Raw genomic sequence first — 22,500 nt, forward strand, 5'->3', positions numbered from 1 at the left:
TTTTCTCCCGTCCCAAATAACGTCCGTTATTCATAACGGGTGATAACAGATCATCAAAAAAAATCCCATAGACTTGAATAGGATTTTGTAATGGACATTTTTAAGGGTTTTATAACGGATCTTTAAAATGAAGCAACTGTGTGAAAGGAGCCTTAGCTGGTGGCTATGTTTGGACCACTTCCCATGCACAATAGCTTAGTTTGCCACACAAAATAACCTGGTTTTGTGAGTTTTTTCCTACCACTAGCCATGGCGATGTTTTAACTTGGTCAGAATAGAGGAGGTTACTTTTACCGCTGGCTTCTACATTCTTTGTTGCTATAGTTGGAGGCTATCAGCCGTGCGGAGAACCTGGTGAGCTGACTATACGAGTACCGTACAAGATTTGTAAATTTCTTTAATTTAATAATCTTAATCCTTCCAGTACTTATCAGCTACTGTATGCTCCACAGGAAGTTCTTTTCTCTTTGAATTTCTTTTGTCTGACCAAAGTGCTCTCTGCTGACCCTGTCCATTTTAGGAACTGTCTGGAGCAGGATAGGTTTGCTATGGGGATTTGCTCCTACTCTGGACAATTCCTAAAAAGGACAGAGGTGTCAGCAGAGAGCGCTGTGGTCAGCCAGAAAAAAAAATTAAAAAAGAAAAGCATTTCCTCTGTAACATACAGCAGCTGATAAGTACTAGAAGGATTAACATTTTTAAATAGAAGTAATTTACAAATCTGTTTAACTTTCTGGCACCAGTTGATAAAAAATGTTTGTTTTTTTTTCCAGTGGAGTGCCCCTTTAACGTTGATCTGTCCTGTAGGTTAGGCTCTTAATGTTTCAGCTCCTGTTTTTGCACATCTATCATAAAACAGGACACTGTCTCAGTTGTGACTTGCCCGATGGACCCCAAAAGTGGAATTAAAATAAAAACTGCAATATGTGCTGGATGCCCCACTTCAGCTGATCACTGGCTTTAGCTAGTGATTGGCTGAGCAGGGACCCCCCCCCCCCTCTTGTAATGTTGAGTAGCGTGGACTGAGCACCATTTAAACCGCAGCAGCAGCAAGGAGTTTTAACCTGTCCAGGACTAAGGGCGTACAGGTACGCCCTGATGTCCTGGTCCTTAAGGTCAAAATGGGCTTGGTCCTTAAGAGGTTAAGTTTTAGAGTTTTTAGCAACATGCCACTCTATGAATACTCCTTTGGGCAGTGATTGTCATACTGTTTTTCTCTCCCCAACCCCCGAATGGCACTCTTGCCTGGTTAGTCAGACCTTCCTTGCCCTTTTGTTGCAATACCTAAGCTTTGCCATTGAATGATATTTTACCATTGAATGACATCGGACTTCCAGCAAGGCTGTGATGGTAGCTCTTACAGGATGTCACCCAGACAGAACAGGTATGACTAACCCACAGCTGAATGTGACGGATGGCTCAAGGACTTAATCCATTGATAGGTTGAAAAAATGTTGGTTAAATGTTCCCGGCAGGCAGTGCATGTGCGTGAATATACTGGAACTACAATAGGAAACAGTGAAGTGACATAAGGCGTAGGACCTTAAGAGCGAACAGTGCACAAAAGGTAACTTGTAAGCTCACAATATAATGCAAGCTTCTCTTTCCCTTTAATCTTGGTTATTAAAAACTGTGACTTGTGCCCTTGCGTGGGTCTGTGCTCAGATCAGAGCTCCCCCAGATGCCAGACGTTGAGAAGGGGCCGACTCTTGTCTGCAAATGGGATCTGCAAGTTAATTGGTGTTTTCTGCTCGCTCCTGGCTGTGAAATGAAATTGGAAGCCCTTTAGCAACATGGAGAACATAGGACCTGAATACAAATGTCACAAGTCACCGGTGGGGCTCACCGTGAGACAGTGGCAGTCTCAAACACTGGGCCATTACGGATCATTTTAAATATGGGGATTATATGGAAACTAAAAGCCCCATTTGCCTTTCTGCTGCAATTTAAGTGTCGGCTCAGCAAAAGATAAGTGACAAATTAAATGAAAAAAGTACCCACATTTTTTAACCTGTAATGCGAAACAACCTTCTCATGTGCCACCACTGAATCATTATACATGTCAACTCTACGACGAGCTGTAATCGGCACAGATATCGGTGGAGGGTACTTCATGTGACAGCTTAAATTGTTACAAAAAATCCTGCCGGTTTTGTTAGGTCAGGAGCGTAGTTTTGAGACCACTGTTTAGCAGACCTGTCCAGACCCACGTTTGAAAACATTCCTGACCTAGACACATATAATGAATCTTCTCCATACACCAGGAATGTGATCCTTGGGGACCTTACCAATGCCACCTTCTCTTCAGGTTCCAAAAACTGTATTGTGTGATTATTCTCTATTGAAGTCGATGGATGATGTAGAAATGGCAGTGCAGGCATTTTAGTCTGTCTACAGTATTAACAGGATTATAAGCTTGTTAGAAGGCTTTGCTGTCACTGGATCTGTCCCTGCAGCCCATAGGGGACTTAGTTTTGTGTGTGCACAAGGACCTGCCTACGTAGAAAACTGGTGGCCATGGTATTGTCCCACCTCTGCCATTGGAGGAGCTGGCAGGTCCCTCGAACAAGACAGACCCAAGAAAGTGGGGTCAGACATCATGACTACATCATGACTGAGTCATGGACTGTCCCTTTAACTCTTTTCTAAACTAGACAACCCCTTAAACACTAACTTAAAGATCAACTTCCCTTTGCCATATTTATGCTCAGGTTTTTTTTCTCCTTTAATACATTGTGTGTACTACCTTGTGAGATCTAGTTATTCATCCCTTCTATTGCCCTATGAGTGACCATGCATGTAGCAATATTTCCATCCATTAAATGTCCGGTGTTTATCATTCAATAGGCCGCTATTTTAAGAAGCAAATTCTCCTCCAGTGGCAATGTACTTTTTATAGAAATTAACAATAAGCTATACTGTGAACTGGCCTTAAGGCCATGGGTTTGTAGACTAATAGAGTAAAAGATTAGAAGTGCTGACCCCTCCTGATCTGCTATACAGAGAACCTGTTCATTGACAGTCCTGCTTCAGAAGCCCATCCAATTTTCACCAGAGACTCTCGGCATTTTTAATCAAAATTTTTTTTATAAATTTTTATTTTTATTTTTTAAGGGATTACATGGTAACATAAGATGGAAGCTAGATAGAATACTAGATGAATTCATGATAGGTCAGGAATTAACCCTGTGACATCAGTGCTACTCACTGGACCACCTTACTGTCAGCATAGTCTCATGAATGGAACCATTTGGTGTGAATCACTTGTGGTAGTGTTGCTAGTTGCTACATGCTTTCAGTCCTAACACAGAGAATTGGAAGCGGTCTATGGTCACTGAAGGGCATTTGGGGGGGGGGGGGTAGATTCACATGTCTTAAATTTTGCTACAGAGTTACTACAGATTTGTCCTTAACTACATTGAAAGGGGTAAAACAATTATAATAGAAATTAACATTGCAATCTTAATGTGCACCGCAGGTCAGGGTCCGTGCAGAAAATATCTATCTGCAGTGTCTGATCTCATCCAACTATTATGTTTCACACTTTACCTGTGCACCTTTTCAGGTGACTTGAGTCTTGTATGTATTTTAATTTTTTTTTAAAGTTTATAAGTGGCTAAAAACCTGCACAATGCTATCCTTTCCCAAGCTCCGGTACTGTTTCCTGCTCCCCCTCTGCAGTCTTCAGGATAGCGTGGTCTCCCCCTTGCCATCAGAAATCTATTGCATTAATCAGCCAGCCAGTGTGAAATGCATGGGGAGTGATTATACGATCATGCACAATACAATCAGCATGAAGCACTTGTCAAGACCAATACATCAAAGTTTAATTCAGTAATAGAATGAATTAGAGCAAAATGAAACATTCTGTTCTTCCAAGAAACGCGACCTCTAGAACCAGTTCTATCCTGCAGCCGCCATTCAGGGGGCATCGAGGCCGAGAACCAGTAAAGCAAAGGTGACAATTGTGACTAGAGCTGGTGATCTGCTTGTGTTTGAGTGTTTTTTAGGATTGGTAATTTATGGATATGCTTTGTTGCTAGAATCTGTTCAGCTAAATAGGTCTGTTGTGGTTATGTTTTCTGTAATAAAGGGTAGACAACCCTGGAGATGGCGCTTACCCAGGGTCTTGCTCATAATAACCATTGGTCCTGATGTACAATGCATTTTGTGAGACTGGTTACCAGCACACACGAGGTCAAAAGAGCAGTCCTGATTTATCGCTTCTACTTTTGAGCTTTAATACATCTGAACTGCCCCCACCCTGAAAGAAGCAAATACATCGGCCCTTAACAAAATGTGTAAATCACATCAGGTCTTGTACAGCTGACATCTGGCTATTGTTTATGCCTCTTATTCCTGTATGTTTCATTGAACTGAAAGGGGGAACTGTGACCTTGAACATTGATGATTGGTGGTGGATACTGGGCCTATGGTTCTAAATCACACTACCAATAACCTATGGAGTTGGAATCTTAAAGAAAAATGTAAGCAAAAAGTGAAACCTAAAAATGGTGGCATAATGCCCTCTCCTGCTTATATCTTGGTGTAAATAAAAAAATTGGACACTATGATTGCCGTAGATTTGCTGAACTGGTCGAAATATGTTCACACTACGGAATCCCTGCTGGAAATATTCTGGCCGGTGCGGACGTAACCAGACATTGCAAGAAACAAAACCATTTCTTTTTGACAGATTAATTTCCATGGCGGATGTGAACTATGCAGCAGAATCCCTTTGCCGGCATCAGTATTTCCAAGTGGAATTATGCTCTGAAATTGTATACAGGGTGGGCCATTTATATGGATATACCTTAATAAAATGGGAATGGTTGGTGATATTAACTTCCTGTTTGTTGCACATTAGTATATATATATATATATATATATATATATATATATATATATATATATATATATATATATATATATATATATGTGTGTGTGTGTGTGTGTGTGTGTGTGTGTGTGTGTGTGTGTGTGTGTGTGTGTGTGTGTGTGTGTGTGTGGGGAAACATTTCAAGATGAGTGGTGACCATGGCGGACATTTTTAATCCAACTTTTGTTTTTTCAATAGGAAGAGGGTCATGTGACACATTAAACTTATTGGGAATTTCACAAGAAAAACAACGATGTGCTTGGTTTTAACATAACTTTATTCTTTCATGAGTTATTTACAAGTTTCTGACCACTTATAAAATGTGTTCAATGTGCTGCCCATTGTGTTGGATTGTCAATGCAACCCTCTTCTCCCACTCTTCACACACTGATAGCAACACCGCAGGAGAAATGCCAGCACAGGCTTCCAGTATCCGTAGTTTCAGGTTCTGCAGAATGGGCAAAACAAAAATTGGAACAGGACCCTCAGTTTACACAGAATTTTGTTCAGTGATGAGGAAAACTTTTATGTGAATGGTGAAGTTAACAAACAAAACCACAGCTATTGGTCTGACACTAACCCGCATTGAATAGATCCCTCCAAGACTGTTGGAACACAAAAATTGATGGTATGGTGTGGCATATGGGGTACAAAGATAGTGGGGCCATTCTTCATCAATGGAAACCTCAAGGCCACTGGATATGCGAAATTGCTACATGATGATGTGTTTCCCTCTTTATGCACTGAAGCTGGCACGTTCACTGAGTTTTTCCAGCAAGATGGTGCACCACCACATTATGGGTGTCAGGTCCGAGCATTCCTAGATGAACATTTTCATGGAAAGTGGATTGGTCGTCGTGGGCAAGTTGAATGGCCTCCAAGGTCTCCCGATCTGACCACCCTTTGACTTTTATCTTTGGGGTCATCTGAAGGCAATTGTCTATGCTGTGAAGATATGAGATGTGCAGCACCGGAAACTACGGATACTGGAAGCCTGTGCTAGCATTTCTCCTGCGGTGTTGCTATCAGTGTGTGAAGAGTGGGAGAAGAGGGTTGCATTGACAGTCCAACACAATGGGCAGCACATTGAACACCTTTTTATAAGTGGTCAGAAACTTGTAAATAACTCATTAAAGAATAAAGTTACGTTAAAACCAAGCAGATCATTGTTTCTCTTGTGAAGTTCCCAATAAGTTTGACGTGTCACATGACCCTCTTCGTATTGAAAAACAAAAGTTGGATTCAAAATGGCCGACTTCATAATGGTCGCCATGGTCACCACCCAGTGTTTCCCCCCCTCACATATACTAATGTTCAACAAACCGGAAGGTAATATCACCAACCATTCCCATTTTATTAAGGTGTATCCATATAAATGGCCCACCCTGTAGCATAAACCCGGCCTAAGAGTTGCCAAAACCAAATCTGCCTTTTGATGAATTAAGTCTTGGAAAAGTCATTCCGATTTCCCTGAAGACACATGCAATGAGGTCCTGGATCTTATTCCATGCTTATCTGGGAAATCGGAACACTCGAAAAGCAGAATGACTTTTATAAGATTAAAGTAATCAAAGGCCGGTTCATTAAATTTGGGTTTGGCGAATCTTACTCTATTAAAATCTCCCATACTCTATATGGAAGCAAGGTAGAAATTCTATATATCGCAGATTTTTATTTATTTTTTTTGCATAGAGAAGGAGGTGGCTGGGTTTTAGGGCTGAGAAACTGAATTCGTTTCCTGCTGGTGTCCATTTTACCTGAGAATAACTGGAGAACACTACTCCAATACAGTACTGGATGCTAATTATTTAATTTATTTTTTTAAACACAGTTAAAGGGGTATTCCGGCACTGACATTTTATCCCCCTATCCAAAGGATAGGGGATAAGATGTCTGATCGCGGGGGTCCTGCCACTGGGGACCCCTGCAATCTAGCATGCAGCACCCACCTGTTAGCACTGCAAGAAGGGCTGGAGGCTCCAAGTCTTATGCCTCCCGACCACGGGGACGGAGTATCATGACGTCATGACTCCTCCCCCGTGTGATGTCACACCCCCTCCCATAGACTTGCATTGAGGTGGAGGGGCGTGGCGTGGCGTGGCGTGACGTCACGTCACGTCACTATACTCTGTCCCCGTGGTCGGGAGGCATAAGACTTGGAGCCTCCAGCCCTTCTTGCAGTGCTAACAGGTGGGTGCTGCATGCTAGATTGTGGGCTTCCTAGCAGCGGGACCCCTGCGATCAGACATCTTATCCCCTATACTTTGGATAGGGGATAAGATGTCTTAGTGCCGGAGTACCCCTTTAAGTATATTCTTCGACTGAGTGCATGTTTATATCTGAGTCTGAGGCTTTGTCCGAGGCCTAAACCTGTCTTCAAATCTAACCAGGACACCATTCTTGTAAAGCCCTGGTTTCTCTGCCAATCCAATCCTTCATAGTACATAAAAGTACTGTTGCACTGGATTGAGTTTAATCCATTTACAGCACTGTCAGTGCTACAAAGTCATGGCCGTAAATGTTGGCACTCCTGAAATTTTTCTAGAACATTAAGTATTTCTCACAGAAAAGGATTGCAGTAACACATGTTTTGCTATGCACGTTTATTCCCTTTCTGTGTATTGGAACTAAACAAAAAGAGAAAAAAACTAATTGGACATAATATCACCCCAAACTCCAAAAATGGTCTGGACAAAATTGGCACCCTTTCAAAATTGTGGAAAAATAAGAGTTTCAAGCGTAATGCTCCTTTAAACTCACCTGGGGCAAGTAACAGGTGTGGGTAATATAAAAATCACACCTTAAAGCAGATAAAAAGGAGAGAAGTTCTCTTGGTTTTTGCATTGTGTGTCTGTGTCAGGCTGGGTTCACACTACGTTTTGTCCCATACGGGAGCGCATACGGCAGGAGGGAGCTAAAAGCTCGCGCTCCTGTATGTGACCGTATGCGCTCCCGTATGCCATTCACTTCAATGAGCCGACCGGAGTGAAACGTTCGGTCCGGTCGGCTCCTTTTTGCGCCGTATGCGCTTTTACAACCGGACCTAAAACCGTGGTTGACCACGGTTTTAGGTCCGGTTGTAAAAGCGCATACGGCGCAAAAATGAGCCGACCGGACCGAACGTTTCACTCCGGTCGGCTCATTGAAGTGAATGGCATACGGGAGCGCATACGGTCACATACGGGAGCGCGAGGTTTTAGCTCCCTCCTGCCGTATGCGCTCCCGTATGGGACAAAACGTAGTGTGGACCCAGCCTCACACTAAGCATGGACAACAGAAAGAAGAGAACTGTCTGAGGACTTGTAACCTTGAGATTGTTGATATTTTTCCACAGTTTTGGTTCTCAAGTCCATCTCCAGAGATCTTGATAATGTTGCGCACTGGGGACAAAGGCAAATCCAGAAGTTTGCAACCCATGGCACTGTAGTTAATCTCCCTGGGCGTGGACTGAAGAGAAACATTTATGAAAGGTGTCAATGCAGGATAGTCCGGATGGTGGATAAGCAGCCCCAAACAAGTTCCAAAGATATTCAAGCTGTCCTGCAGGCTTAGGGAGCATCAGTGTCAGCGCGAACTATCCGTCGACATTTAAATGAAATGAAACCCTATGGCAGGAGACCCAGGAGGACCCCCCTACTGACAGACATAAAAAAGCAAGACTACATTTTGTCTTAGGGACAGATGAGACCATGAAAGCTTTTTGGTAAAGCACATCATTCTACTCTTTACCGAAAATGGAATGAGTCTTACAAAGAAAAGAACACAGTACCTACAGTGAAATATGGTGGAGGTTCAATGATGTTTTGAGGTTGTTTTGCTGCCTCTGGCACTGGGTGCCTTGAATGTGTACAAGGCATCATGAAATCTGAAGATCGCACTGTACAGCCCAGTGTCAGAAAGATGGGTTTACATCTGAGATCTTGGGTCTTCTAGCAGGACAGTGACCCCAAACATATGTCAAAAAGCACCCAGAAATGGATGGCAACAAAGCGTTGGAGAGTTGTGAAGAGTGGTCCACCATTCCGGCTGGGAGGTGTAAGAAGCTTATTGATGGTTGTAGGAAGTGACTGATTTGTTGTTTTTCAAAAGTGGGTGCAACCAAATATTAAGTTAAGGGTGCCAATAATTTTTGTCCAGCCCATTTTTGGAGTTTGGGGTGACAGTGTGTCACATTTTGCATTTTTTATTCCCCCCCCCCCCCCCCCTCCCTTTTTTGGTTTAGTTTCAATACACACAAAGGGAATAAACGTATCTAGCAAAACGTGTGTTACTGCAATTCTTTTTCCGTGAAATTTATTTTCTTGAAATATGTCGGGGGTGCCAACATTTACAGCCATGACTTTAATTAAAGGTGAAATGATTACATAGCTCGGGAATAGTCACCAGTTCTAATAAAGCATTGTCTGACCATTTTTTCCTTCCATATTGAGATGCAAGAACATCTTTTCACATTGGTACATTTCCTCAAACAGATCTGTGCAAAAGTTTCCTTTTTAACGAATTCGGCTTACTAAATCCTCCAAACCAATATATAGAAGAATTTTGTTGGCTTTTAGGAAGGACAGCCACTGACTGGAGACATGGCTCACCGGGTCTGAATAAAATCTTGCTATTTTTATCTGTCTCTTGGATTGGGTTCCCTAGAATTGTAAGTGCCTATTAAAACGTAATTGGGGGAATATGTGATTGGCAGTGGCATATCCACCACATATGTTTTGAGAGGCAGTGTAGGGTAAAGTCTTTTATTAGATGCTTTCCCGGGAGAATGGAGTGATGAGCTGGATACAGCAGAACAGAAGGAGCGCATGTGGCGAAGGAATGTGACTGCCATCAAATCCTCCTCATATCGACCATTTCTCTTATCTTGAATTTTTTCTTTTTTTTTTTTTTCTTTTCTTGCGTGACTTCTTTGTGACTGGTATAAATGATAACTCTTCACCAGCCTCCCACTCTACCGAATGCCTAGAAATCCTTTTAAAGGCCCACCCTCAATCTTTTGTGGAACAAAGAAGCTTATGTAAAGGCCCTAGAATGGATTCTAGCTCTATATATGTATATTGTTATAAATCTGCTAGAAGAACGATGCCTGCCTGCTGCTTTGCAATGGTTAACGGGGCTGTCGTCTTGGCACGTAGTCTACAAATGCATGCAATTGATCATCCTTTACCGACGGTTACCAGCCAACCTGGGTGCCAGTATTATGATGGCACCCCAATATATCCTGAATGTCCATGCCCCCCAAAAAATACAGCTACGAAGATGCAAAACTTCCTACAACCTGATAATCTTTAAAAGGAGGGCAAGCAGCTTGCTGCTTGCCCTCCTTTTAAAGATTATCAGGTTGTAGGAAGTTTTGCCACTTTGAAAAATTATTTTAAAAAAAATAAAATTAAAGGTACAGTGTCCGGTTGATGTGAATAAAATGGTTTTTATCCTTTTTGGTTCCTGTTCCCTAATAGTTTTTTTTTCTGGCATTTTCTAAGAGAGGCTAAGACTCAAGGCATTCCACCAATCAGCTTGTCAACGTGCATGCAAGTAGGGCCACCTCCACTTAATACAGCATTATATAGGTCAATGATCTCCTACCACCGATCTGTGTGATTGGCTATAGGAATTCTGAGTTATGGACAGTCGAATTTATTGCACATATCTCCTAACCACAGGACCATGTCAATTCAGATGGTGAAAGAAGTGTCTAAAGAGCTTATCCAACCTTAACAGAATGGGCCATCTATATTCAGCCGGCATCCATCTCCCAGCACCCCCGTTGACCTACACATTCGTACAGGTGCTGCTGCCTCAGGGTTTACTAGTGCTTGTACCTGCATTGCCGTACATTAGTAGCAGTTATTACAGTTTTTTGTCCCTTTTTATATATATATATATTTTTTTTATTATACAAGTGAACAGGTCAACGCTGCACACCTTACACCTGCGAAAAATATGGCACGCATAGAGCATGTGTAAACTGAAGGGGCTTAGTCTCCCACGCTAGTGGCGCGAACCCTTAAAACAGATGATCTGCAGGGGTGAACCCCATATATAAAAATTTGATGGCCTGTCCTTCATATATGCCATCAATATTAGGAGGCTGGATGAGCAGTTTTCCATTGTAATGTGCAATTTAATAATTTCTTGTCTCGGACATCCACTTTTTGAGACAAAGATGGCTCCTGACCATCAATAAAGGAATATGGATTGTCTACAGAAAAGGTCCGCCAACCCTTTTTTTTTTTTTTTTTTTTTTCCCAAGTCCTGGAAAATCCCTTTTTAATGCAAAGTCGTCATATAGTCTTTAAACTTGCATGTAAAATTTTCACCCAAATATATACCTCCTATTTTCATTGGTCTCGTCCAATTTAATTGGGAAGACTCTACATCCCGAGCTTTGATTTATAGAACTAGAATAGAATTATAGTATAGACTATCTTTACCATAAATTAAAATCTGCCAATATTGTATTGTTCATGCTTTTCAATTCCTGGTTGCATCCCCTCAGGTCCTGGAATGTCGTCCTTTTTGTGTGTACTTTTATTTCTAGTATTCCGAACAGGGTTGGTGGTAACTCTCTATGTATAATTATAACCCTAGTTCAATAAGGGCTGATTCCTTATCTATGCCTACAGTGGATAGTAATCCTGCGCTCTCCCATCCCCCTTCCTCTATTTACTTGTCAGCGCTGGGACTCCAATCCTTCAAAGTGTGATTTCATGCATGACCTCTGGAGGTGATTGCATGTTGTCTTCACGGTGCACAGCATCTCAAACAGGCCTTAGATCCAGCTCTTCGTTGTTTTTCTTCAGCCGAGGCACTCATTGGGTTAAACGTATTTATTTATTTATTTTTTACGTTCTATTCTGACCAGGCTGAAGATGAAGAACAAAAATAAGCATGGCCGCTTTGTCCTTGCTTAGATTGCCTTGTTCGTCACTTTCTTGCAGAATCTACTGCTCCAGCAGATTGTTCAAGTGACTGAGCAAATGTCCTCAAGTGTGCAAAAACGCATCCTTTAATGAGCAAATGAAGTGTGGCTGAATAGCACTTTCAGACGTTCTTCACGCCACTGTCAGAGTTCACGTCGGCGAAGAGACAGCTGATTAAAAAATCTCTCCATGTGAAAATTGGCTTGTATCAGACCTTGATGCATTCAGACGAACCCGTTCTGCAGTGTCAGGGATGCAGATTGGGCGCCCGATGGTACGTGTGAAATGTCAGCACAAATTAGATTTTTTTTTCTCTTGCAGTTCTTCAAAGGGGAAAAAAAAAAGATAATGTTAAACAAATTTCTCGCTTAACCTAATTACTGAAATCACGACAATAAAGAGAAGTCTGGTCCCATTAAACAGCAGCCCATGTCTTGATGAATGATGGGAGACTGACTTGTGGTCTGTAAATGAGACACTGAATACTAATGCCTTTTGTTTGCTTCAGGTATGTCTGCATTAATTTATTCACACGCAGGCTCCTTCCTGCTTGGCAGGCGACGTTTGACAGGGCCCTGGAATTTGTTTTGGTGTGGGCTGATCGTACAACGCGTCGCTTTTCATATTGCGTTGCAAAACGGAGACCGCGTTCACACGTGCATAATACACAATACAATAATATGCCGCAGACCTAGAGATCCAAACTGAATCGCGATCTGTTTCCCTACATCAGTTTTTCCCAACCAGGGTGCCTCCAGCTGTAGCAAAACAACTCCCAGCATGCTGGGAGTTGTAGTTTTGCCACAGCTGGAGGCACCCTGGTTGGGAAACATGGATGGGTAAAGGAAAACCAGCTGGATGCCTTAGATGGGTAAAGGAAAACCAGCTGGATGCCTTCACACACCACTTGGGGGAGCTTGATGCATACTGTGAACATGCCACCCACAATATGCATTTAGCTAACTGGCTCCCTCTGGTGGTTGCAAAAAATATAATTTAAGCTGCTTTTCCTATGAGTATACCGTATATACTCTAGTATTAGCCATTCCCAATATAAGCTGAGGCCCCTAATTTCACCCCGAAAAGTTATTAACTCTACTATAAGCCTAGGGTGGGAAATACATAATTCCCTGTCATTATCACCCTGTCATCTCCCACCCACCCCTTCATCATCACCGCCTCCGCCTGTCAATCCCTTCATCATCATCATCATCATCCAGACCCCCCTTTTTGTTTTCTACTCACCTCCCCAGTTGTTGCTTACTCGGTGGGAAGGAAGGGTGAGCTGGTCCGGGCCGTCCATCTTCGGCCATCTATGCTGCAGGGGCCGTCCGGTGGGGAGGGTTAGTTATTCCGGACTGTCCATCTTCACCAGGAGGCCCTCTTCTCCGCTCCGGCCACGGACTAGTGACGTTGCGTTGATTACTCGCAGGGACATCCTTGCGCAGCAGACATCCGTGCGCATGAACGTCCCTGTGCGGTGGCGTCAATGCAGCGTCACTAGTTCGGGGCCTCCCGGTGAAGATGGACAGCCTGGAACGACAAACCCTCCCCACCGGACGGTCCCTACAGCATAGATGGCTGAAGATGGATGGCCTGGCCCATCCCCTCACAGCTAAGCCAGAAGCGTTTTTTGTTCACTTGAGTATAAGCTGAGGGGGGCGTTTTCAGCACGAAAAATTGTGCTGAAAAACTGTTTATTTATATTTTCATTATGCTGTCATTTCAGGTATTTTTAAGTGTCATAGGGCCGCAGGACCCTGCTTAGCTGTAGGGCTAAATGGGTCTTTGGGGGAGGTATATCATAACCTGTCCAGAGTAAAAGTTGCTGAGTTGCCCATAGCAACCAATCGGCTTGCTGCCTTCATTTTTAACAAAGCCTCTGCAAAATGAAAAGTGATCTGATTGGTTGCTATGGGCGACTCGGCCTCTGGACAGGTTTTGATCTCCCCCAAAGACTCTAACGAAAAGAATTGTACTGATCTATGTACTGAATATGCACGTGAGATCTGAACGGACAGTAGAAGAGCAAATTGCTTTTATTACAGGGGTCTAGACCTGTGCTTAGGCCGGCACTTGTGTCCCTATTTTGTGAGAAGTCTGAACTGACAAAATTCTGGCCCAAGCGCAGGTCTGGAGACCCTACCTGAAAGCATCAAAGTGATCTTTGATAATTCAGGTTGCTAGGCCTGTGGTTGGGTCAGGGCATATCTGTATTATATAAATCAAGTAGCTTAAAACTGTGTATAGATTATCAGAAAGACTAATCCACACAACTTTTAGGCACCTGTACATTTTACTGGTTATCAGAAATGATATGATCCATCATATCACTGTATCTGACCTCCATATACCAAATATGGACTAAATGGACCCCCCCCATCATGGATAGTCTTTATCTAGACCACTGTTTCCCAACCAGTGTGCCTACCACTGTTGCAAAACGACAACGGCTGTCCGGGCTTGCCGGTAGTTGTAGAGTAGGCAGCGTGTGGGATCTACCAGCTTCAGCTGCACATCTGAACAGCGTGGGAGGGGTGTGTATAGTAGTAATATATATGTGTGTGCATTCATTGACTTTATCAAAGACACTGACCTTGATCCACAGCGTGTATTTGATTCTTTGCAATGCGGCATCATCATAAGTGACTCAGCAGAGGACGGTCACCCAGCAGCTCAGTCTTATACCAGCCATATAACTTGCTGTTTGTCGCAGTCCCTTATCTGAGGCACTTGCATTTCTTTTTTGCAAATATTTCATATGGGCATCTGTGCTATTTCTGCAATGAACGTTTATTGGCGCATTCCAGTAGGGTTTCTTGACTAGGGTTGCACGTTTGTTTTATTTTTTTGTTCTTAAATGTAAATCAGTAATACTGCATTACATGTCTATGGAAGACCTTGCGTTCTAAATGAGTATTTTGTTTCCTCTGCTAGGTGCCCTGTGGATGTGCATAGTCTTAAATCCCCACTGCAAGCCTGAGCAGAAGGCCAGTTGGCTGAAACAGCTGAAAAAATGGAACAGCGTGGATGTTTGTCCCTGGGAAGATGGCAACCACGGAAATGAGCTGCCTAATTTAACCAATGCATTGCCTCAGGCTGGAAATGCCAACCAAGGTGAGAAGGCGGACATCTGTGAGTGTTTTTGTGCATGTAGCAGAGCTAGGTTTATAATGTTGCAGTTTTAGCTTGAATTATAGTGATTTTCTAATTGTAGTAGATTTATCAGCAGTACTATAGTGTGGTAGTGCAAGGTGGGACTGCAACTCTGTCTGTCTGTTAATAGTTTCCCAACCAGTGTGGCTCCAGCTGTTACAAGACTAAAACTCCATGTTTTGTTTCCCCCTGCCCACAGATTCCTCACACCGGCCTCATCGAACAGTGTTCACACGAGCCATCGAGGCGTGCGATCTCCACTGGCAGGATAGCCACCTACAGCACATTATCAGCAGTGACCTTTATACCAACTACTGTTACCATGACGACACTGAAAACTCCCTCTTTGACTCTCGTGGGTGGCCCCTCTGGCACGGTAAGTTGTGCAGCCTCAAAGACCGGTCTGTGACGTTGACTGGCTGCTTTGTTTGCTCTCTTTATTGAGCTCTAAATTCAGGAGCGGTAGTGGGCACAAGAAATGCACAGCTGAGAGGGGATTTTTGTTGTCGTGTTAGGCCTGTAGGGTAAGGAAAATATGCCCAAATGACTTGGACAAGCTATCACTGTCACTTCTGTCTCTCTAGAGCATGTCCCTACAGCCTGTGCGCGGGTGGACGCGCTGAGGTCACATGGCTACCCACGGGAGGCCCTCCGACTAGCAATAGCCATTGTCAACACTCTTAGAAGACAGCAGCAGAAAAAAATGGATGTGTTCCGACTACAGAAAAAAGGTATGCATCTAGTAAACCATACTGCTGCTGAATATTTCTGAGCCAGTCAGTATCTGGAATAACACGTGAAAGGCCTGGCAGCATTAGATGTGTCTGCTGTATTCATTACATGGACAATATACCCTTTATATCCCCCCCACTATTGATGTTTCTGTAAGGGATCAGCACATTGAATAGGTTTATTCTTTAACTCCAGTAAATAGGCATAGTTCTTATTTAATTGTATGCTTACAGAAATGGAGCCCTGCCATGACTGCTACCAGATCATAGTGAAAAGTCCCAGTATACCCTTTCTCTCAGGTTAGCCGTATATACTGGCATCTGTACTTTTCTTAAGGTGGCCCTGTTCGGCCCAGAGTTGTATATCCTGATTCCTCCCATACACATTATCTAGAAGAAAAAAAGCCAGGCTTTGAATTTCAGCATGCCCAGTTCTTCTCTTGACATATTCCTTGGATTGAAGAGTCGGAGGCCCCCATGCACATTAGACAGTTCCACCAAAGTTTGTGGGTTCAGCTGACTTTTTTTTTTCTAATGTGTATGGGGCCTGCAGTCTTGCCACGCCTTGATAATTTACAGGGTTGTTAGAAAAACCCACCTCTGAAACCCCCCGCGGTCAGACATTCGCCCTTATCTCCGAGTTTTAAAGAGAATGTTATAGTCAGCACCTGCAATCCCATACAGAACAAAGCTTGTAACCCTCTTATTCCTCCTGGAAACAAATAGACTATTGGGTGTGTTCAGCAAGTAGCCTGGCACTGATTGGCCATTGTCATACTGCATAGGAACACACCCATTGGCTTAAACAGTACTTTATATAAATAAGATCTATCTATATATGTATAATTTTTTTTTCTTCCTGACTCTTTTTTAAAGGAAGTAAATATTTATCACCAATGCCCAGCTGCCCTTTGCTTTTACCTATGGATTGAGATGCATGGCATCTGTATTGTGATGCTGGGTGAGGCATGCTGCAAGTTCTGGAAGGGTTAATCTGCTCTGATTGAAAGCCATAATTCAATTGCTTGGAGATGACTGGCCCTCTACAGACTATATAAATAATACAGAACCACCACTCTCCGGAATGATTTCTTTGGAGCCACAGAAGCCGCTTTGAACACTACAAATGTGCACCCTGTGTGTCCACTTCAAATGAAGGCAGAACAGCCTAATAGTCAAGCGCAGACATATATTTCCTTAAATGTCTCTACGTCGTCCAAATGCCATAAAATGGCACCATAATGGGACTTTATTAAGTCAATAAATATTCAGACGCTTCAGAAGGATATGTTTAATTTATGCCCATTGATAAAGACTTGCAGCAGTCTTTGCTTGTTTTGCTGGCTTCTTACCAATATTACAGCCCCTCATTGATAGAAAAAAAAATGAAAAAAAAAATAAAACAAATAAAAAAAAAAAAAATATATATATATATATATATATATATATATATATATATATATATATATATATATATATATATATATATATATATATATATATATATATATAATATATATTAATTAAAAATCTATCTCAATAATACACTGAGCATAAATTATAGAGAAAGTTTTCCCGTGGTTTCAGGACTATCCAGAAGCTCCCCCACCTTACAAGTCATAAGCGCTCGCGAAGAGTGAAAACTCATGGTTATAAAGGCACAAAGATCGGTGTATTATGGCATGTCCTAGTGATTTTGGGTTACTCTTTAAGACTTTGAAAATGTATTTTGCATGCAAAGAAATGATACCAGCATGCAATATTTGGATATTTCCGGACAATCAAAAAAAGCATCATATTTGATCTCCATACTTCAGGAAATTGGCCTAGTTTTGCTGGGTTGTGCAGGTAAACTTGACTTTGTTTTTGTTTTTTTCTCTCTCTCTCCCCCCCCCCCCCCCCCCTCCAAACAGAGCTTCTACATAAAGGTGTCACATCCATCACTAATCTAGAAGGCTGGGTAGGGCATCCTTTGGATCCAATTGGTACTCTCTTCAGCAGTCTTATGGAGGCCTGCAGAGTGGACGATGAAGGGTTTCATGGCTTTCCAGATTTTGCAGGTAAGAAGACCTTTAAAATGTTGAGCAATGTGTAGCTTAGAATAAGGACTTTGACATACTTTTTGTCTTGTTTGTAACACTAGATTCCTAATTTCTTCATAAGACAACCTGGCTGCACATAAGAATATGGGTGGCCTGCCAAACCTGCCTTTATAACATTCTATACAGCTACCTGAAATGTGTAAAGAACCTACTGGACGTGATCACCTATAGGCACAATAGGCTTGTATCTGAGGGTGGCCTGGGGGGGGGGGGGGGGAGGGGGAGGCAGCTGCTGAAAGGAACATTTGGAGTATATTCATATGTAATTTTATAGGTATTTGAGCATTGGCTGCAAATGGTGCTGGATGTTATGAGACTTGTTTGTCATTTCTAACTCCGATTGCGCTACATTAGAGAGCCTTACATAACTGATTTGTCCTACCTATTCTGGAAACTGCATGCGATATAGGATTATGACTTGAACAGGATTTCTAAGTAAAAAGCACAGTAAAGGTACCCATAAACTTTTGACAGCTGGCTCTTCCAACCAGGAACATTTAGCACAGCTAAACAATCATGTATGTAGAGAGGAGGGATAAGCTTCTGCCACAAATCCACTATACTTAAAGCATAACTGTCATTTAAAGCAAATTTTGTCATATTGCCCAGACTCGTTAAAAGTTAAATGGCCACTGTCAGATTCAAGTACTTTTTATATGTTGTACATTTTGGCAAAAACATTAACCTTTCTTATATACGTCATAAGAAAATATTAACTTTTTTACAGAAATCATGGCTTTGTCCAAGCTGAAGCACGGGTATGGACAAAGTGAGGGTGGGCTAGCACTCCTTTGTGCTCACAGAGGAGTCCTATCAGACAGGAGAGAGCACAGAGGAGTCCTATCAGACAGGAGAGAGCACAGTGGAGTCCTATCAGACAGGAGAGAGCACAGTGGAGTCCTATCAGACAGGAGAGAGCACAGTGGAGTACTATCAGACAGGAGAGAGCACAGTGGAGTACTATCAGACAGGAGAGAGCACAGAGGAGTCCTGTCAGAAAGGAGAAAGCACAGAGTAGTACTATCAGACAGGAGTGTGTACAGAGTAGTACTATCAGACAGGAGTGTGTACAGAGTAGTACTATCAGACAGGAGTGTGTACAGAGTAGTACTATCAGACAGGAGTGTGTACAGAGTAGTACTATCAGACAGGAGTGTGTACAGAGTAGTACTATCAGACAGGAGTGTGTACAGAGTAGTACTATCAGACAGGAGAGAGCACAGAGGAGTGCTATCAGACAGGAGAGAGCACAGAGGAGTACTATCAGACAGGAGAGAGCACAGAGGAGTGCTATCAGACAGGAGAGAGCAGAGTGGTAGTATCAGACAGAGAGCACAGGAGTGCCATCAGACAGAGCACAGAGGAGTGCTATCAGACAGAGAGCACATAAGCTCTCACTCCAGAGACTCGCTGCGGTTGGGAGTTATTAGCTGGCTGACATATCTTTTCACTGCATAGACTTATGCTGAGAAAGTCGGATTTGATTGACAGCTGGAGAAAGGTGTGCCACACACTTCACCCACTGGAAGCTTGCAAATGCAGGGGGTCTCAGGAGTGGACTTGGTGTGATCTCAACTTTTGACATTTCTGGGCAACATGTAAAAAATGTTTAAATGACAGTAACACTTTAAAGAGGTTATCCAGCAGTATGTTTTTTTTCTTTTTTTTTTCTTTAACCCCTAAACGACGCAGGACGTAAATGGACATCCTGGTGAGGTGGTACTTAACACACCAGGACGTACGTTTTACGTCCTATACATAACCGAGAGCATCGGAGCAATGCCCAGATCATGCGCGGCATGTCCCGGCTGCTCATAGCAGCCAGAGACCTGCTGGTTTATGGCCAATGTCCGCCATTAACCCCTTAGATGCTGTGATGAATACAGATCACGGCATCTGCAGCATTGCGGACACTAAAATGGATGATCGGATCGCCCGCAGCGCTGCTGCGGCAATCTGATCATCCAGAACGGCAGACTGAGGTCCCCTCACCTGCCTCCGCTGCCTTTCACGGGTCTATTACTCTGGTCTGCGATCGAGCAGAGCAGAAGATGGCCGATAACACTGATCAGTGCTATGTCCTATACATAGCACTGAACAGTATTAGCAATTGAATGATTGCAATAAATAGTCCCCTGTGGGGGCTATTATAGTGTAAAAATAAATGTAAAAAAATTAAAGTAATAAAAAAAAGTGTAAAAACCCCCTCCCCCAATAAAAATGTAAATTGTCCCATTTTCCCTATTTCACCCCCAAAAAGTGTAAATACATTTTTTTATATACATATTTGGTATCGCCGCGTGCGTAAATATCCGAACTATTAAAATAAAATGTTAATGATACCGTACAGTGAATGTTAAAAAAAGTCCAAAATTGTGGCTTTTTTTTTATAACCTTTTATTCCCCAAAAATTGCGTATATAAAATTTAATACATTTTTTTTTATCAAATATGGTATCAATAAAATGTACATATCACGGCGCAAAGAAATGAGCCCTCATAACGCCGCTTATACGGAAAAATGAAAGTTATAGGTCTTCAAAATAGGGGGATTTTAAATGTATTTATTTGGTTAAACAGTTTGCTATTTTTTTTTTTTTTTTTTTTAAGTGATAGGAAAGTGTTATCATGGGTATCATTTTAATTGTATTGACCCAAAGAATAAAGAGCGTCATTTTTACCGTAAATTGTACGGCGTGAAAACGTCCAAAATTAGCAAAATTGCGGCTTTTCTTTTTAATTTCCCAACACAAATAGTATTTTTCTTTTGGTATTAATTTTATGGTAAAGTGAGTGATGGCATTACAGCGGACAACTGGTCACACAAAAAACAAGCCCTCATACTAGTCTGAGGATGAAAGTATAAGAGTTATGATTTTTTTGAAGACGAGGAGGAAAAAACGAAAACTTAAAAATAAAATTGGCTGAGTCCTTAAGGGGTTAATATGCCCATTCTGTCTATAAAAATAAACCTTTTACTTATCTCCCGTTCTTTTTCTGATGCCCCCGGTGGGATAGTCTTCCTGATGGCCGCAGCGACATTCAGCCTCAGCCAGAAATTTAAATTTAAAAGTCAAAATGATGTATTGACAGCAGCACCAGGAAGAGAATCTCAGAGGAAAGTGGTGGTCAGGCCATCATACACTTTAGACAGAAGTTGGCCAAACTCAACAAATTTGGATGACTGTCAAAGGTGTGTGGGTGCCTTCAAATTCTTACAGAACTCCTAGGAGACACAGTGAGAGTTCTGGATACCCTGCCCTTGACAGCTTTTCCTGTAGGAGCCTCAAAGAAGACTCAAACACTAGGTGTATGTTAGGGTAAGCCGAACACGCTATAAGCCTGTATATCAAAGAGCTCAGCTTTTCTCAATCTGGAATATTCTGCCCTTGTGGTGTTTTAAATCACCTGACAAGCTTACTTTTTTAAGCTGTCGGAGATGATAATCCAACGTGGTTTGTCCTTCTCTGTTTTTAATATCTATTTTCTCAAAATTGTGCATCTAGTCAATATGGACTCAAAAGGTGAGGACTGCAGGGGTTCTTATGGTACGCGTCGCTGACAAATACAGGTCATGCATTGTATCGCGGTTAATTATCGCGGCTGTGGCTACTTAACGGGGGCGGCGTGGTTGCTGGGGAGACGTGTGTTGCGCAGAGGTGCCACACAGCGCAGAAGGATGTCACCCTTCTGTGCGGCGCTGAACGGGACGCCGGGAACGTGAGTCTGGGAGCGGTACTCGAACAAGCCGGGTAATGTAAAAACTAAGTGTATGGGAGGGAGGGATGATGTATAGATATAGAGATGATATGGAATGATATGATTTGATTGCCATATCGGATAATAATGGCACAAGGGGATCAGAGGGTGGGGGGGGGGGATATTATGGCACAAGGGGATCAGAGGTGGGGGGGATATTATGGCACAAGGGGATCAGAGGGTGGGGGGGGATATTATGGCACAAGGGGATCAGAGGGTGGGGGGGGATATTATGATACAAGGGGATCAGAGGGTGGGGGGGATATTATGATACAAGGGGATCAGAGGGTGGGGGGGATATTATGATACAAGGGGATCAGAGGGTGGAGGGGATATTATGGCACAAGGGGATCAGAGGGGGGGGGGATAATGGCACAAGGGGATCAGAGGGGTGGGGGGGATAATGGCACAAGGGGATCAGAGGGGTGGGGGGGATAATGGCACAAGGGGATCAGAGGGGTGGGGGGGATAATGGCACAAGGGGATCAGAGGGGGGGGGATAATGGCACAAGGGGATCAGAGGGGGGGGGGATTATGGCACAAGGGGATCAGAGGGGGGGGGGGGATTATGGCACAAGGGGATCAGAGGGGGGGGGGATAATGGCACAAGGGGATCAGAGGGGGGGGGATAATGGCACAAGGGGATCAGAGGGAGGGGGGGGGGGGATGATGGCACAAGGGGATCAGAGGGAGGAGGGGGGGGGGATAATGGCACAAGGGGATCAGAGGGAGGAGGGGGGGGGGATAATGGCACAAGGGGATCAGAGGGAGGAGGGGGGGGGGATAATGGCACAAGGGGATCAGAGGGAGGAGGGGGGGGGATAATGGCACAAGGGGATCAGAGGGAGGAGGGGGGGGAATAATGGCACAAGGGGATCAGAGGGAGGAGGGGGGGGAATAATGGCACAAGGGGATCAGAGGGAGGAGGGGGGGGAATAATGGCACAAGGGG

At 43.1% G+C, this 22,500-nt stretch overlaps 1 protein-coding gene across 2 annotated transcripts in view; it reads left to right on the forward strand.

Annotated features, from left to right (window-relative positions):
* Positions 1–22,500, forward strand: part of ZSWIM6 (zinc finger SWIM-type containing 6) — a 112,069-nt gene that overhangs the window by 71,970 nt on the left and 17,599 nt on the right. For both annotated transcript variants that reach the window (XM_056541144.1, XM_056541153.1), the window contains exons 5-8: positions 14,740–14,919; positions 15,158–15,334; positions 15,543–15,689; positions 17,603–17,749. In XM_056541144.1, the coding sequence (XP_056397119.1) occupies positions 14,740–14,919; positions 15,158–15,334; positions 15,543–15,689; positions 17,603–17,749 (651 nt within the window). The remainder of the gene's footprint in view (positions 1–14,739; positions 14,920–15,157; positions 15,335–15,542; positions 15,690–17,602; positions 17,750–22,500) is intronic.

Source organism: Hyla sarda, chromosome 1, assembly GCF_029499605.1.
Source record: "Hyla sarda isolate aHylSar1 chromosome 1, aHylSar1.hap1, whole genome shotgun sequence".
NCBI lineage: Eukaryota > Metazoa > Chordata > Amphibia > Anura > Hylidae > Hyla > Hyla sarda.